Source organism: Hyperoodon ampullatus (genome assembly GCF_949752795.1).
Source record: "Hyperoodon ampullatus genome assembly, chromosome: 1".
NCBI lineage: Eukaryota > Metazoa > Chordata > Mammalia > Artiodactyla > Ziphiidae > Hyperoodon > Hyperoodon ampullatus.
The window spans coordinates 155,589,869-155,609,030 of NC_136914.1; the positions used below are offsets into that span (position 1 = coordinate 155,589,869).

The 19,162-nt window shown below is 37.6% G+C and overlaps 1 protein-coding gene across 3 annotated transcripts in view; it reads left to right on the forward strand.

Moving 5' to 3' along the window:
* COL25A1 (collagen type XXV alpha 1 chain) overlaps window positions 1-19,162 on the forward strand; it is a gene marked incomplete at both ends in the record, with an annotated part of 479,103 nt that overhangs the window by 309,838 nt on the left and 150,103 nt on the right. For all 3 annotated transcript variants that reach the window (XM_079701033.1, XM_079701034.1, XM_079701035.1), the window contains 2 exons: window positions 11,144-11,170; window positions 11,312-11,338. In XM_079701033.1, the coding sequence (XP_079557159.1) occupies window positions 11,144-11,170; window positions 11,312-11,338 (54 nt within the window). The remainder of the gene's footprint in view (window positions 1-11,143; window positions 11,171-11,311; window positions 11,339-19,162) is intronic.

Here is a 19,162-nt window from a genome sequence, read left to right on the forward strand (position 1 = left end):
AAAACATAGCCTGCCAAAAGAATGTAAGAGGAAGTAGAGTAAAGGAAGACCAAAGATGCTTATAGACTATTCTTGTTTTCCAGGCACAAGGGTACTAGCAACAAACATGGAAAGCTATATTCAAAGGATTTTGGGGAGAATGAATATAGGACTTGTCAATAGATCCTATTTACTGAATCAAACAAAACACTGAGCTTTTAGGCTTGCAGGAGTAGCAGTGTGTTACCAAAAATAGGGAAGTCAGAAGTCATGATTGGCTTGCAGTAGAAACTGAGAAGTTTGGTTGGAAAATGTTGAGTTTGAGCTGATGATGGCCTCTCTTGGCTTAGACATCTGATGAGCAGTTGAGAATGCAGGATTGCAGCTTGGAAAAGAATTTAGGACATAATTCAGGTAATAGGTAAAGCCAAATAGTATATTTGATAGCTGATGAAGGGAGTAAAGTGAAAAGACAAAAGGTTTAGAAACAAATCTGGGCAATCTTGACATTTATGGGCTTTGTCAACCCTCCCTCCTCAAAGCTGTGGTTTATTTAGTTTTAGTTTAGCCCAGGGTGACTCCTTTCCAGGGCCCCAGTGACTGGCTCAGCAGTTTCCCTTCCTAATGGAAAGAAATGCCCTCAAGACGAATATGTATTTCACTCATGTTACTTTATTTTTCCCAAAGCTAGAATGTAAAAATATGCCTTCTACTCTGCTACTTACTTTCTCTTCCCTCAAATTCAATTTCCTTTCTTTCTGTGACCAGTCTATTACTTAGGGAAGTTCAATGGAGATGGTAGGAAGAAGTCACAACCTTAGAATGGGGGAATGGAGGGCAAAGGCAACTTTTCTTTCCTTTGACTTTAGGAGAGGGGGAATGAACGTGTTTGGAGACCAAGGAGAAGAATCCAAGGGAACCGTAATGGGGTTTATTTAGTTTTATTTTATTATTCTTTATTGAAGTGTAGTTTATTTACAATGTATTGATTTCTGCTGTACAGCAAAGCGATTCAGTTATATATACAATTCTTTTTTATATATATATATTCTTTTCCATTATGGTTTATCATAGGATACTGAATATAGTTCTCTGGGCTATACAGTAGGGCCTTGTTGTTTATGCATTCAATATATAATAGCTCACATCTGCTAATCCCAACCTCCCACTCCATCCCTCCCCAAAACCCCCTCCCCCCTGGCAACCACAAGTCTGTTCTCTATGTCCGTTAAGTCTGTTTCTGTTTCATAGACAGGTTCATTTGTATCATATTTTAGATTCCACATATAAGTGATATCATAGGATATTTGTCTTTCTCTTTCTGACTTACTTCACTTAGTATGATAATCTCTAGTTGCAACCATGTTGCTGCAAATGGCATTATTTTGTTCTTTTTTATGGCTGAGTAGTATTCCATTGTATATATGTACCACATCTTCTTTGTCCATTCATCTGTCAATGGACATTTAAGTTGTTTCCATGTCTTGGCTATTGTGAGTAGTGCTGCTATGACCATAGGGGTGCTTGTATCTGTTTGGATTAGAGTTTTGTCTGGATTTTTGCCTAGGAGTGGGATTGCTGGATCATTATGGTAATTCTATTTTTAGTTTTCTGAGGAACCTCCATACTGTTTTCCATAATGACTGTACCAACTTACATTCCCACCAACAGTGTAGGAGGGTTCCCTTTTCTCTACATCCTCTCCAGCATTTGTTATTTGCAGAATTTTTAATGATGGCTGTTCTGACCAGTGTGAGGTGATACCTCATTGTAGTTTTTTTTTTTTTTTTTTTGCGGTACGTGGGCCTCTCACTGTTGTGGCCTCCCCCATTGCAGAGCACAGGCTCCGGATGCGCAGGCTCAGTGGCCATGGCTCACGGGCCCAGCCGCTCCTCAGCATGTGCGATCTTCCCAGACCGGGGCACGAACCCGTGTCCCCTGCATTGGCAGGCGGACTTTCAACCACTGCGCCACCAGGGAAACCCCTCATTGTAGTTTTGATCTGCATTTCTCTAATAATTAGTGATGTTGAGCAGCTTTTTATGTGCCTCTTGGCCATTTGTATTTCTTCTTTGGAGAAATGTTTGTTTAGGTCTTCTTGTGCCCATTTTTTGATTGGGTTTTTTGTTTGTTTTTTGCTGTTGAGTTGTATGAGCTATTTGTATATTTTGGAAATTAAGCCAAGAGAACTTGTTGAAGAGACAAGTGAGAGCAACAATGAAGAGCAGGGCCAGGGTGGGGAGAATAGGTATGATAGTCCCTTCACTCCCAGGAGAGAGGAGGTGAAGATATAAGAAAATCTGGAGATGGAGAGTGTGGTAGTTGTAGAAGCTTACATTAAAGCTTTTGCTCTGTTTAGTCATTAGCTGAGAATGAGGGAGATTGAGCTTCTAATTTACATAGGAAGCTCAGGAACCACAGAGGAACCCTGAGATTCAGGATCTCCCAGACTCATCTGACAGTTGTTTTTTCCATCCCTTCTGTGTATCTCTTTAGACTCAAAGGGGACATCCTACCCTCATCCCTGGATCGTATTCAGTTGCCCTGCACAAAATCAATATTGCTCTATGAGATACTACAAGTGAAGTCAAGAATCAAAGTGAGCTTCAAACCAGGCTTTCTTAAATAGTCTGGGAAAAATTATTTGGGGACAGTATAGTAGGCAACATGAAGAAATCAATGATTGTAAATTAAACTCCAGGTTTAAAGATGGATGTTACCTTTGAATACCTTTAAATTATATTGAGGACACTAAGAGTATTATAGGATAGTTTACACCATTAGCTGTAAAATCACAGTGGCTACTATGGGCATTTAGAGAGCAAGTTGATACTTTCTTTCCACAAATGGAATGTTTAGGATTCCAAGTCTTTCACCATGGAGTTCATTTTATTTGACCTCTTAAAAATAAGTTTTTAAAAAAGAGCAAAGTTAAACAAATAAAAAGTTTTAGCAATCTTTTAAAATATTTAGATGTAAGGAATGATTCTAGAAAGAAGGGACCTCTTGGTTATGATTGGCAGAAGCAGTAATTTGGCTGTCTTTGATTTGTATTGCGTTAGAAAAGAAAGCCAGAGTGAGCGTCCCTGATTCCTGCTGTTTTATAAGCCCTTAACTCCACTGAGCTACATCAGCCTAACTTTCAAGAGTCCTTTTTTAATGTTTGGTTTTTCTAAATTTTCTTTTAGTGCTAGACCTCACTAATTGTTTCCTTATGGCAGCTGCTTATGATTTAAGACTGATCATGGGTACGTATAGTCCCTCGTTCAAGGCTCAAGCTGACATCACAAAAGAACTTATAGTTACCATCTTACTACAGAAAATGCCCAGAAAATAAGAGCTGTAAAAAGTAGCTTCTCAATAAGTGGGGCTGGTTGTGATATTTTAAATTTCTGTTTATACCGACCCCCTTTTCTGCTTGGTTTCTTTTAATCTTCAATGCAAAACGAAAGGTGTAAAGTCTGAAGCTATAAATCTATTTATAGCTGTAATTCCCTTCCCTGGCTTAGCAGAGTTTGACACTATAATAAACACGGTTCTTCTGCAGCAACATTGAATCTGGTTCTTGTATATTTCTTTTATATGTTGCTGCTTTGAACACGGAGAGTTTTATTGCATTCTTGTCTTTCTGGGTGTTTTGATTCAGCAAGAATTGATTATCTACTGTATGCTAGGGGCGACTAGGTAGTTCCAGGGCCTAAAGTTTAGTCTTGTTTAGTCATTAAAGTAGTATGGTTAAAACAACAAGTAAGTGTTTTTGTTTTGATTTCTTTCATTTGGTAATATTTCCTGTACATTGAAGTAAACTATATTAAACCCACATATTCTTGAAATGTTTTCAACCTTCCACCTAATACATTTCTCACCGCATTGCCTTTTGATTTTAGGAAATCAATATGTTTACTTTCTTCATCCTCAGGTCAAGTATCTGAAAAAGAAATTTAATTTTATGTTTAGTCTGGTTAAAATATTTAAAATATTGAGTGTGTGCTTCAAAATCATTACCATTAGTAGATCAGGCATTCTACAAGTTGCTTTGTGGACAGTGTTTCATTTAAGCAAAGAGTAAGCATTGTTTTCCCCATTTTTCAGATGAAGAAACTGAGGCTCTAAGAGATTAATTAATCTGCTAAAGATCACACAGGTGATCACAACCAGGATTTCAGTCTGGATCTGTTTGATTCTAAACCTTGAGCACTTAATCACCAAGATAACTTATGTATTTTATTTTAAAATAATTCCCCCAAATTATACTTTCCTTTTTATTTTTTACTCTTTTCTGTAGCATTTGAAAAGAAATTATACGGAAGCACACACACACACACACGCGCACACACACACACACACACTGATCTATACTTATGTAGAGGACCTCATACATGTTCATGTTAGGTTTTCCATAAAAAGCTTTAAATTTACACATTACTTAAATTTACACATTACTTGGAAGTCTGTGAAACAAACAAATGAAAAAATTGGTGATTTGAGAAAGAAATGTCCCTAAAAATATATTATGCCAGTAAAGCAGAAAACGATATATATGAGTTCAAGGTTGAGGTATACACTTGGAAGAACACATGTTCACATTTTAGTTAGAGGTGAACCTATGCTAACTGCAATTTATTTAGAAGCAAGATAGACTTATCCACATGTAAATAGCTAAGGTCCCTATTTTTCTACTAAGTAGTAGATTTTTCCATTGCTAATACTATTTGCAGTATGATTTTGTGCAGTTTCAGATACATGCTAAGAACCAAGGTACCAAATTCAGTTTCTTCGTGCCTATATGATTTGAGTATCTACCTCATTGGCACAATGGGCCAAGTTAATGATACAGTCAGGGACGTATCTTGCCATCAGTAGAACTGAGGCTTCTATCCTACTGTTCAAGGGAACATTGGGTACTTTGTGTTTCCTTCCTCCCTGGGAGACTGTGAATATTGATAAAGTAATGTTTGCAAGGGTGCCTGAGCACACAGACATCAAACATGCAGTGGCTACTGGGGTTGTGCTGTGCTTCTAGAGAACAGTCGTGCAGCAGACTCTGTCTTCATTATCCTTAAAATATTAAGGAAATTATGGCTTTTAAAATATAGTAATTCCATGTTAAGTTTACAGTTTAAAAAGTAGAGGAAAGGAATGTACTTTATTCATAAGTTAACATTAGAAGAAGGATGACTTCTGCATGGTGGCAGCACAGTATGGCCGCCATATTATATTATCACCCATGCTCCTTTTACCCAACAGTGATGATAGAGAATTCTCTCTCTCTCAGCTATTTCTGATTAGGTCAGCCAAATCTGCTAATACTCTTCTTAGATTTGAAAAACATCCCTAAAACTAGATTTCACACTTTATATGGTTCACCTGGCTCTGGAGCTGCTGTGTTTATCAGGATTGAATCAGCTTAGGCTAACACTTTTCTTCAAATGCACTAAATTGTGAACTTCAAGTGAACAGAACTTCTTCAACCATGTTGATGATCTGTCAATGGCCCCCATGTCCAATCAGTTAACTTTGCTGTTGGTTCTGCCTCAGAAATGTCTCGTAAATCTAGAACTTTTCCTGCGTCCTGATTGTCGTGATCTTAATTCAGATCTTTGCAATCTCTCGCTTGGACCAAGGCAACAACTTCCTAAGAAGAATAGCATTCCATGCTCTCTGAGTTCCATAAAGCACACTTGATCTCAGCACCCCCTTGTTAAATCGATGACAGAATCCAGCCCATGGACCTGGGTATTGTTAGCCGGTCTTCTCAAATCTCTTTCCTGCTATTCCCTATCTCCACTCTCCACACCACATATGTTCTTACCACTCTGAACTCCTCATCTGATGGCAGGATGTCCTCTCACACGTCTGCACGTTCATCCCTTCTGCCTGAACAGCCTCACTCCTCCCCAGTCCCCCTTATTCCGGCCAACTTTCAAGAGCCAGTTCCAATGTCATCTTTTTAATTCCTGCTCTCCTACCTTCATTCCTGTCTGTACTCCTACAACACAGCATTTATTCCACTAGTTATAATTATATTTACATATCCATCCTCCAGACTCAGAGCACATTGCCTGGCTGATAGTTGGCCATAAATGCTTAGAATATGAATATGAATATGAATATGAATATGAATATGTATTTCCTCATAATTCTACAGGAATGCAAAGATTCATCAGGACAAGAATTGTTATATTTCAAAAATACAAATGATCTACACTTTTCTGGGATAGAAATCATAACTTCATTCATATTTCAGCACCTCTGGCTGTCAGGAATTTCCAGGGTTTACTCCCTTTTCATTTTTTTACCTTTAGCGGAATTTAATTTTGTTTTCATGATTGCCGTCTTGTAAAAATCATTCCCTTTTTAGCTGTTGCCAGTTCAAAGTAGACAAAATTTACAGTTCTAGTGAGTAAAAGTCCTTTATTGGGCCATCCAACCCCTATGACTATATCTGTCTTTTCCAGCTATATTTCAATTACTTTTATGTAGATTGAAATCCAATATTTTCCTGAATCTCATTTATTGTTCCTCTTATTCCTGGGCTTTTAATTTGGTTTTTATCATTTAATTGGAATAGATAATAGTGCATGGAAAAAGAGCTAAAACCTTAGTTTTTTGGATAGAAATAGAATTCAGGAGACTAAAATTATTATAGGCCCACTTTAAAAGCTGGATACAAATAGGTTGCTACTAAGTTCTGTATTTGAAGTCATTTGAATAGGAACTAATTTGAAGTTTTCCACTGAAATTTATAAATACTTTGGTAGTAAATTAATAACACTTTAACAACACTCTAAAAGAAACTCTCCAACTACTAACAACACTAATAATAAAGACATTGTTAGCACCTTTGAAATTTATGTAATTAGAGCTAATTATGTAAAACTAATTAGAAAGTTCATTTCAAGTATTCTTATTTATTTATTAAAGTGGACATTATAAAAGATCTGACACCAACATACTAGACCAGACCAGAAGGACAGGAGTCCTAAAAGAAGCCTCATACTATTCACTTAATTGTGACCAGTAATTTTACCATATTTCCTTCCCATTGACCTCAACCTTGTTTTAGCAACAGGCTTTTACCTTCAAATAGTTAACAACCAGCCACTGATACTGATACCTGGACAACATATATGTCCACTGAATATTAGACTGTTAACTTGGTGTAGTTGGAAGCAGCAAAATGCCAGTGTAAAATACTCCCTGATTCAAATAATTCATTAATTTGTATTGCTGCCTATCCTGTAGTTAATACCAGAGAGTTTTGTTTTGCTTTACTCTAAAGACAAAAGAAAAATAACTTAGATCATGCCCCAGCTTTAATTTTAAAAGTTAATAATCAAAGAAACCTTTCTTTCGATTGTAATGTTTTGACTTTAAAAAGAATCATGGCTCCAAAATTTTGAAATACTATCTGTGCTTAGTAAGGTAGCTCACGTTTTTCTACATATTTAACCCATGTTTGCAGTGAAAGGATCCAGCTTAGAAATAAGAGTGGGATTTTACTCAGAGCAGAAGAAAACACCTGCCATTAAACCCGAGAGCACAAGTGGGGCCTGGAGTGTCCAAAGCAGCCGCCACAGCTGTGGATGGAGGTTGACCTCTGCTTCGGTTCTGCATTGAGCTGGCAGGTGCCAGGACGCCATTCTGTCTACTCAAAAATACCCCCTTTTGAAGCAGCGGTATTTATTACTCAATTGTAAATGCAAATTTTCATGTGTTCATGAATTAAGCATCCTTGCTTATGGCAAGCTGTCTAAAGAGCTCTAGAGGACACATGTGGCTTTAGCATTAGTAATTGGGCTTTGGGGAAAAGACTCATCTCTGTTCCCCACTGTAAAATAATTTCATAAAAGTTTTGACCTTAAACATGCCATATCACCTAACAAAGTCCCTTTGGGGGAATGGTACAAGGAGAGCCTTGGCCTCTGAAATCTCACAAGCAAAAGCAAACTAAACTTTAAAGGGGAGAAGCTTTTGATGGGCGTAGGGGAGAGGGGCTGGGGACAAGTCCATAGTAATTGTAAGTGACCTTACAGTAGCTGGATTTTCTAGGGGTCATTTTTCTTAACACCAGTATAGGAGAAGTGTTTGACTTTGGCAACAGACTATTTAGATTTTCTAGAACAGCCTGTTTAGCTTTTCTAAACCAGCATGTCACACCATATCCTCTACCAGTGCTTAGAACATTGCCAAACTCTTTATAGGCATTCACCAAGTGTATATAAAGATCTAATTAGAGTTAAACAACATGCTACTTAATTAAATCAAGACCAGAATCTCCCCTGCATTTCTTAACTTGATGGTAGGTGTCCTCTCATTCTTTTCTTTGGGTTGACTCTGCCCCACCAAAAATAAAATCCTACTTGTAGAGCATTAGTGAGCATTTTGTGCATGTCAAGAATGACCAATAAATTTCTTAAACTTAATTTTACAGAGGTACACAGACAGACTGTACTCATGACTCACTACTTGATTCGCTGAAAACATTAAGAAAAATAATTCTCTTAGCTCCCCTTTTTAATGGCAAAATTATTTGGGGGGTTAAGAAAGAAAAGGATTTGTTTAGTTGATTCCATTATCTTGGCCCCCTCTCCCAGATGCTCTACAATTCGTCTTTCCTGCATTTTGAACTTGAGATGTTGAGGCCACTGTCCATGACACTATGAAAAAGGCAATGGGGGAAATTCCCTGGCGGTCCAGTGGTTAGAACTCCATGCTTCCACAGCAGGGGGCATGTTCGATACCTGGTTGGGGAAATAAGATCCTGCAAGCTGTGTGGCTTGGCCAAAAGAAAAGAAAGAAAAAAGAAAAAGGCAATTGGGAGGCATTCAAGAGGGCACCTGTTGAAAGCAGGCACCAGATACATGGCCATCAGTCTTCCTGAGAATCTAGTTCTGAAGTTGTGCCCTAACACTTAGCATCACAATCCACTGCATTTAAAGTCACACAGACTAGCTTAAAGTCCTGGCTAACTCACTTACAAGAGGCGTAACCTTGGTAATCTTTGAGTTTTATTTCTGGCATCTGTAAAAGAAATATCATAAAACTTTGCTCATTAGGTTGGGAGAAGATTACATGCAGTAACAGGTGAAAGTTCTTTGTTGATGGTAAAATATACAAAATATAAGACATGATGTTCCTGTTACTGTTAATGTCATGATAACCTCACAGTTGTTAGAATTGCTGCAACTGAGAACGGGAATTGGGTACAGCACCTCTGCAACTGGTGTTCAGCAGCAGGTATTTTGGTAGGTGGAGCATTCTTACATTCCCACCTGAAGTGAGATAGCAGTCCCCACTGGGACCTCAGAAGGGGTACTTTGTTAGGACCTTGGCTTTACTCCTGTCTAGACTTGTCCTTGTCTCCCAACCCTGCCAAAAAGGAAGGTGAGAGATTGAAGGTAACTCTGAAATGCTCCACTTCCACAGGTGGGCTGAGCCCTGAGACATGACTTCATCTTTAAGAGCTAGGAAAAAAAATACTGATGCCTCTAGAATTCATGTTTCTTGCTAGTATTTTTGTTACAAAATAAAGAAACTCTCAGGGTGGCTTAAGAATAGACAGCTGTCCAACGAAATAGAAATTTCCTAAAAGACCCACATATATATGTTCATCTGATTTATGACAAAGGTAACACTGTACTGTGATGGGGAAAAGAGGCATTTTCAATAAGTGGTATTGGGTTAATTTGATATCCACACGGGGAAAAAAAGCATCTTGACTTCAACCTCACGTCATTCACAAAATCAGTTCTCCATGAATTCAGATCTAGATATGAAAGATAAAATAATAAAGCTTTTAGCTCTTAGAACAAACATAGAAGAACCTCTTTATGACCTTGAAGGAGGGAAAGATTTCTAAGTGGAACAATAAAAGAGATAATCATAAAGAGAAAAAATGTTAAACTGAGTTTAAGAACTTCTATTCATCAAAAACATCTTTAAGAGAATGTAAACACAGTAAGCAGCGTGGGAGAATATGCTTGCAATAAATATATCCTTTTCTGACAAAAGACTCAAATTCAGAGTGTGTAAGGAACTCCTATCTGTCTATCTATCTATTTATCTGTCAATACAATGTATAATATGTAAAGAACTCTAGCAAATAATAGGAGAACTCAATAGAAAATGATGTGAACAGACACTTTACAGGATAGGATGCAAAATGGCCAATACATTTATTAAAAGGAGTTCAACTTAATTACTGGAGAAGTATAAATTAAAACACTGTGTGAAACTACTACACCTCCCACCAGAATGTCTAAAATGAAAAAGATGGAAAATACCAAGTATTGGTATGGTAAAATATACCATATATTTTAGAGGAACTGAAAATTCTCATACATTGCTGATGGAAGTATAATTAACCACATTATATAGTTATAGTTATAGTTAACCACATTGAAAAACTATTTGGCAATATTTACTAACTAATAATCCAAATGTATGTATTGTCTAGAATGTAACAATTCCACTCCTAGATATACACCCAACAGAAATGTATTCAATTTTTCACCAAAAGACATATACTAGGATGTTTATTGCAGCACTATTTGTAATAACCAAGACCCAAAAACTCCTGGAAACAAATGTACATTAACAGTAGGATAAATAATAAATAATTGTTTATTCACACAGTGGAATATTATAAATCAGTAAAAACAAACAATCTATAACTACACACAAAATTTTGCATGAATTTCACACACACTAAGCAAAAGAGGCTAAACACATAATGGATGATTCCATTTATATAATTACATTTATATAAAGTACAAAAGCAGGTAAACTAATCTATTCTGCCAGAGGTCAGAATAGTGATTACTGTTGGTGGCAAGCAGTAACAAGGAACATCACAACAGGGGCTTCTGGGTTCCTTTAGGTGGGTTCTACTTTCATTAGGTGTGTTTAGTTTGTGAAAATTTACTCAGCATATTATATACTTATGATATGTATACTTTCCTGTTTATGTATATAATACCATTTTCACATTCTAACCATATTACAAGTATAGTTTAGAACCTAAAATTCCTTGAGAAACCTCACTGACATGCACAACTCTGTGCCCTTTGCATGAATCTTGTGACTAACCCTAGCCTATCTATTTAAGCTACAATATATTTTGAAATGTATTTAAAATATGTTTTTTTTCTCTTTATTTCAGGGCCCTCCTGGTCCAAAAGGTGATAAGGTAAGAAAATGTGTAGCAGGAACAAATTAAATTAGTGGAAATCCATACTGGCGTGACTTATACTATGTTACCTTTAGATCTTTTTAATGAGCATCTACAGACTTTGTTCTAAAACTACCTTCTCATTTTCCTACTCTACAGGGAGAACAGGGTGATCAGGGACCTCGGGTAAGTTATACTCTTCCAATCCTGGGCAGAAAATTATTAATAGTTTTCAGCTCCAAACTCATTGAATTAAAGTAGCCCTGGCTTCATAACTGCCTTTGTGTCATGTGGTTTAGTAATGGCTGACAAAAATACCATACCACTTATAACTGAAATAGCCTTAATTGTAACTAATGTTTGTATCTTGTTGCATTATCTTAACTTGATACCTGTAAATAGGACACTCTACAATAATGATTCCTACTGCTTAAGGGCCAGAATCACTACTAAAAGTCAGCAACCACCACTCTTCCATTGACTATTGGGTCCTTCAGATTTGTATGTGTTGTTTTGTAATGTAGAGGCCATGTGGATTCCTATTGAATTTGGCCTTTTTCTGCAGTTAAACGTTATGTGTTATTGAATAAATATGTTGTATTATAGATGAAAATATTAATGCATTTTATATTTTTATTCATCATAAGTTTGAATAATACTTATTTGAATTTCTTATTCTTTATAGATTTTTAAGCAGATAAAAGGTGTAATATAATTTAACATTCCAGGGAGGAGGGGCATTCTTTTATTCTTCTCAAATGTGGCTCTTTTAACCATTATAACACAATGGTGAATGCTTTGTTGTTACCTTGGTAGTGCCAAGTCCTCTGCTTCACATCTGTGCCTTATTACCCAAATGTTCAGACATGCTGTTCCAATGATGTAGTGGCTCCGTGCAGACATACCTCTCAATTTTCTCATGTCACTATGCACAAAAGCGAATATTTGGTTGAAGAGAGTCATTTCTTACAGTGGAAAAGCACATTTAAAACTTTCAGGTTGAAAACAGACACTGTGTAGGTTTTTTGTAAAATGCAGTCTGTGAAGTTAATTATTGAATTCATTTACACTGCAGTAGAGGTTTTATTGCAAAAGATGTAGTCAGTGCAAACTTGGAAAGTTTGTAGTCTTATCCCTTCTCTTTATCAAACTAGATGAAAATTATGCTATGATTTACTTTTCTTTCTATTCTTCTGCCATTTCTTCATATAGAGATAATGACTATGTCTCAGCATAGTCATCATGGCAGTTATTCTATCTGATGACCTGTTCAAAGTCTATCTTAATGGTCCAGGAGATTAAACATCATGATATCTGTCATGGATGTGAATAGAATAAAATTCTCATAACCCTAGATGATTAGAATGTAGCCACTTGCTCCATATGTGATGATTATTTCACATGGCATGTCTCCATGTATTGAGTATTATTTCTTCCTACATGTAATATCAAAATCACTCAACTTGCCCTTTCCAGGTAAGAGGGAAACTGTTTCTATTCTGAGAAATCTTCTTTTGGCAAAGGAAGTGAAAGGGTGGTTCACAGCTTAGCTGTCATCAGTGTGCACACAGTCCTCAGTTTCAAAAAGGTGTGTTGGCTTTCATCGCTCCAAAAAGTGATGATTGATTATAAAGCTAGGCCAAAATTTCAGGAGGAAACCCGAAACCATGTGAAATTCACCTGGTTTCATGTTGCATTACAAACTAAGACTTGGACCAGGTTCCTTGCAAGTGTGGCCAAAGTTCATGAACTACTTTGACGAACCCAGACTGCCTTTCATACAGATTTCAGCCAGTTTTCACACTGACTGAGGCCAAGTTTCACACGATTCAGGGGCCACTTAGCATTTTAGCTGGAAAGTGGCAAAAATTGATCCCATTTTCATTTGGATTTTGCTTTGTATTGAAGGAATTTGGATTGAATTCATAATGTAGGATAAATCTTTATGGAAAAAAAATTTAAATATCCTGGGAAGTATACATGAATGTGAGTATGAGAACTTACCAAATTGCCTGTCTTTTCTCAGATTCCTAATTTAGAAACAAGGCAAGTCACATTCACTGATCTTAGAATTTTAGTATAAGTAGTGTCAGCTACCTATTAGGAAATTCACATATCAAGATGGCAAAATGAAGATTTTACATTTCCAGAAAAATCAAAAGTTAGTTAAAACTGGAAAAGTCTTCAATTTTAATGAAAATTAACTTTACCCACATCCTCTTTGGGCACACTGCTCCAGCTGATGCTGACAGAGGCTCTCTTTTTTAAAATGTAGATCTTTGTATTTGAATACCATTTCCATTTTCATCCTATCATAGATTTTTAAAATCCACTTTTTATCATTTGTTCCAAGTAATTTACTTCTTTCCATAATTAACTTAACAATATGATCTTACATCATTTTAGTTCTTTGTTAACTGACTTTCCACTGGGATCTATGCTGTTTTCTTGAACATGAGGTCCTTTTTTTCTCGTTTCTTTTTTGTTTTGTTTTTGGCTTGCCAAGTGCCAGACAGGAATATATTAAGCCATATTATGTGAATCAAAGCAGGAAAAATTTGAAGATAAAATGCAAATTAAGAAGGTGAAACTATCTTGAAACACTTGGACATATATTTATCAATATATATTGAGTGTCTACCATGTTCAAGGTACCCTACTTAATACTATAGAGACTATAAATGGGTCCACTTGCCTCTCTCTTCTACTATCAGCAAATTCAACCTATCCTCATCTCATGTTCTTGATCACTGCAGTAGTCTTCCAATTAATCTTGCTTCCACTCTTACCGTGTACAGTCCATTGCCTAAAAAGCAACCAGAGACCACTTTATGCTGTAAACTAGATAATGTTGCCCCCTGTTTTAAACCTTAAAATGAAATCCAAATCACTTTGCTTGGCCTCCAAGATCTGGCCCTTGCTTACCTCTATAACCTCATCTCAAACTAGTCTTCCCCTCCACCCACTATATACTCCAGCCACTCTGTCATCCACGTGTTCTTTAAACACAACACACTCCCGACTTGATGACTTTCTATTTGCTCTTTTCTGGTCTTGTGATTGGGTTCTTCTTATCATTGAGATTTTTCTCTCAAATACCTCTTTGGGGAGAACTTCCCTAACTACCCAATCTAAATCTGAGATTATCCTATTTTGTTTATTTATTTAGTTGCTTCTTATCTGTAAAACATGCCTCTCCTTAAAACAAAAACTCCATAAGAGCAAGGACTTCTGTCTGTCTTGTTCATACCTCTATCACCAGAACAGTAAGGACTTAATGAATATTTGTTGAATGTTAGAATAAAATATTATCTCATCATTACTGCCCTCAAGCAGCTGATAATCTCATGGGTGCCTGAATAAGAAAACTATGTGGTTTTATGTTATATGCCTTAAATAGCCTTACTAAGAGATGCTACATAATTGAACATTCTTCCATTTTAAAAAATAACTGCAGAAAAGGTGACACTTGAGCTAGGACTTGATACATGGGTAATCTTTAAAAGCTTAGATGAAGAGCAAGACATTAAACATTCCAGGAAGAAGAAATAGTTCATACAATATTATACAAGGAGGAAATGACAGGATTCATTTAAGGAAAAATAATATTCCATTTGCCAAGGGAATAGGTTAAATATGGAAAGATTGTATCATATAAGGCTGAAATTTTTTTATTGAAATTACATCATGGAGCATTTTGAATGTCTAGTGTGGTGGGCAATAAGGAACCACTGAAGAGTTTTGAGTATATCATTTGCTGAATATTACCACTAGACTATTTAGTGTAATTACCATTTTTTTGTTTTTCTTTTCCTGAATCCCAGAGAAGGGAGGAGCCTGGGATTCTGTTGTGGGCTTTTTTTCAGGTTTTTTTTGGCTGCGCCTGTGCAGCATGTGGGATCTTAGTTCCCTGACCATGGATCGAACCTGTGTCCCCTGCATTGGGAGTGCAGAGTCTTAACCACTGGACTACCAAGGAAGTCCACCAGATGTTCTTTATGAAAATATATAAGTTAATAGTGTCCAGTGTGGAAAGAAATTGGAAGAGACTGAAAGCATGGAGACCAAGTAGACCAGGAAACTATGTCAGTCATCTGGACAAGGTCATAAAAGTCTGGGCTATGAGAATAATGTCCAGTCCTCAGTGGAGAGATGAGCAGAGGAGATGGGCTGGCTCAGTCTGGAACATCAGGTATCATTGGAGGTACAGGGCCTCACTGAGCAGAAAGTTCAGTATCAGAATGAGAAGCTCAGCAGTGGAGAGGGGCTAAGTTGGTGAGCCAAAGCCGAAATTCCAAAGGGGTCACCAGAATATTGGAGAAAGCTGTATGTTTGCATTGGGATTCAAAAGGAAAGTTGCATCATGTCATCAATAGGGTTTGCCACAAGCACCAAGCAACAACCTGGGCAGACAAAGAGGGAAAACCAGGGTTGACACTAGTAGAGGAGAAATGTACAAAAGTGAAGTCTTGAAGCAGAAGGTGAGAGATGAATTTGATCTACATTGGGTTTACATCCAAAATCTGTGACCATGGCTAAAGTTGTGATCATGTCAAATTTTTTAAAAAAGAAGAAGAGAAGCAGTCAGGGAGTCAAATTAAAAGGTACTGAGGTGAAAATTTAATACAAGTCTTATAGCTAATTGGATGTAAGGGCTGAAGTTGAAAAAGAAGGTAAAGCTAGAGGTGAGGTTTATGGCTTGACCCCTTGATAACGTTGGCCAGAAGAGAGTTAGTAGGTTAAATGATAAGTTGAATCCTAGTTATGCTGAATTTGCGATCTTGACGAATTATTCCATTGGAATAATGTAGCAAGCAGTTGGAAATATAAGACTAGAATTCTGAGGTGGTGTTGCAGCTGGAGGTAACAGCTATGTAGCTGAACACCCCCAGAGCAAGAATTGAGATCTCAGGAGCAAAGTGGAGGGTGAAAGAGTGAACATAGAGCCACTTTAGAAATATCCACACTGGGGCTTCCCTGGTGGTGCAGTGGTTGAGAATCTGCCTGCCGATGCAGGGGATACGGGTTCGAGCCCTGGTCCGAGAAGATCCCACATGCCACAGAGCAACTAAGCCCGTGTGCCACAACTACTGAGCCCGTGAAGCACAACTACTGAAGCCCGCGCGCCAAGAGCCCGTGTTCCACACCAAGAGAATCCACCACAATGGGAAGCATGTGCACTGCAACGAAGAGTAGCCCCCGCTTGCGGCAACTAGAGAAAGCCTTTGTGCAGCAACAAAGACCCAGCGCAGCCAAAAATAAATAAGTTAAATAAATTAGTTTTAAAAAAAATCTTAAAAAAAAAAAAAAGGAAATATCCACCCGGAGGGAGTGGGCTGAAAAGGAGCATCGGAAAAAAGAGAGTGAGCATTCAAAAGAAAAACCAGGACATGCAATGTTTGAACAGTAGGCAGAACTACTTTATTTATTTATTCATTTATTTTGGGCTGCATTGGGTCTTCATTGCTGCCTGCGGGCTTTCTCTAGTTGCGGTGAGCAGGAGCTACTCTTCATTGCAGTGTGCAGGCTTCTGATTGCGGTGGCTTCTCTTGTTGCAGAGCACGGGCTCTAGGCGCGTGGGCTTCAGTACTTGTGGCACGCAGGCTCAGTAGTTGTGGCGCACGAGCTTAGCTGCTCTGCAGCATGTGGGATTCTCCTGGACCAGGGCTTGAACCCGTGTCCCCTGCACTGGCAGGTGGATTCCCAACCACTGCACCACCAGGGAAGTCTCCTAGAACTACTTAAAAAAAAAAAAGTGAGGGTGGCCCACAAAACATTCTTAATTAAAAGAAAGCCACAGGGGTGAGATCTATAAAAAAAAACTTTTGGATTTGGTGTTCTGGAATCTTGGGATTGTAAGATGGTGCATTTTGTTCAGTAGTGAGAGGGAAAGTCAGATTGCAAGAAGTTAGAAGTAAATGGTAGGAAAGTTGACTATCTTTGAATGCTGTTTATGGCATATGATTTAATGCAGAAGAAATGGCTAACTTTTTTGGCATGAACTTTCTGTCAGGATACATTGAACTAATTTCAAGCCTACAATTTTAGGTATAATACAATAACCATCGATATCATTTGGTTTTCTTCTACAAGACACTGAGGGTTAGATTTCCACAGATGGATGCATCCTGATATTAGAATTGCACTTCCCTCCTTGATTCTTGGGGAGACATCATTACAGATTTGCTTTTAATCTTCAATTCATTTTTGCAGTCAAACATTACACCTCAGCAGTTAGGCCTTTCGGCTATATGGTTAGGAGGGTGCTTTTTCTGTGCTGTCAGCTATCATGCCCATGCTCAGTTTTCTTCATTTCATCCCCATAGGTTTGTATTACAGAGTTTTGAGGCTAAGCCTTTATTCTGTATTCAAGCAGAGATTGAAGACCCGCCGTAAGGGAGTTGTAGGGGGATTCCTAGACTGAACAAAAGTTGGACTGAGAAATGATACCTCATGAAATAATTACAATTGCTCATTACTTAGAGTCATACAGCTTGCAGAACACCTTTCTAGGCAAGATACACACATCATCTCTAAGCCTTACTACAGTTCAGAAAAGTAGATTATCAGGGAAGAAAATATAGGAAAAGTGAACACAGTAGAGTGAGATGATTATATCCACATGGGCTGGAGTCAGGCTGGATAAGGATCAATTCTAACTGCCACTGTCTCCATGGTTATGAGAAGGATTAAATAAAATAATGTATGAAAAATCTATAATAAGCCCTCAACAGATCATAGTTGATTATTCTCCTCAAGTTTCACATGAAGAATCTGGGGTAAAGTAAATTGCCCAGTTCACATGATTTAAGTGGTAGGAATGGGATTCAAACACAGCTCACTCAGCCTCTGGTTTGTGCTCCTCCCACTGGGTCACGCTGCTTCCCTATCAATAAAGTAGTTGGTATAGTCATCAACCTCAATGTGAAACAATAGAGTTTACCAAAATATCCATGGTTCAATTTATAACATCAATAATAATGATAAATAATTTTTATTGAGTTCTTAAAATATGCCAACCACTCTGTGAAGATATGTATTATTTCAACAACTCTATAAAATAGTTACTTTTATTACTTCCATTTAATAGATGAGGAAACCAAGATTCAGAAAGTTTAAATATTTCATCTAAGAAAACAGAGCCAGCCAGTGGCAGAGCCAGGATTTAAGCCTCAGTACTCACAAATTACGTTTTCCATGTATCCTCAAAAGTAACTCAAAAGTGGTTTAGTAGCACAGATTTTAATATGACCTTTTTTTTTTCTGATGAGGATTGAGCTCACACAGATTAAGTGACTTGATCTAGTTCTTTCACACACATCTACCGAAAGACAGTGCTGGGACTCAAACACAAATGTCAAGTTCTGCCCTCTTTCCACAATGCCAAGCTGCCTCCAAATGGTTGCTAGGACTCTTTTCAACTTTAAGAGTTCATGCCTTTGTGAATCAGCTTGAAAATGTTGGGGAGCACAAATGCAAACAGGTGCATCTTTTTCCTTTGCAAGCATGACAGTCACAGTCTTTACAATTCATGCACTGCCAACCTTCCAAAAACCAAAGGAATGGATGAATGCCACTTAGCAACAGCCTAGAATCTCTCCTCATGGAACATAGGGAGGCAGGGCAATGCTGACCCTTGTCCAAGGCACGTCAGAATACCCAGTAAGCTTGTTGTGATACAATTTCACTTCTCAGCTCAAGCGCACCAATTTGAAAATTGTATAATAGCAAGATCCTGGTGTATTTGCTCTGAGTGCCTTTTTTTCTTCAGGATAACCAAATGAATGAAGTCTGTGTTCCTCAATTCATAATGCTGTGCTTACACGTTCTACAAGGTATTTTGTTGATTCTGCTTTTATTCTGAGATTCTTTTTGCAAAAGAGATTGAGTTATATTTCTTGATCAGTAGCGGAACCTGAATGTCAAGTGTAAAAGACTCAGGACTCTCCAGGATTTTCCCATTGTCGTCTGCACACCCTAGTACTACCCCTCTCTCCTTCATTATTAAAG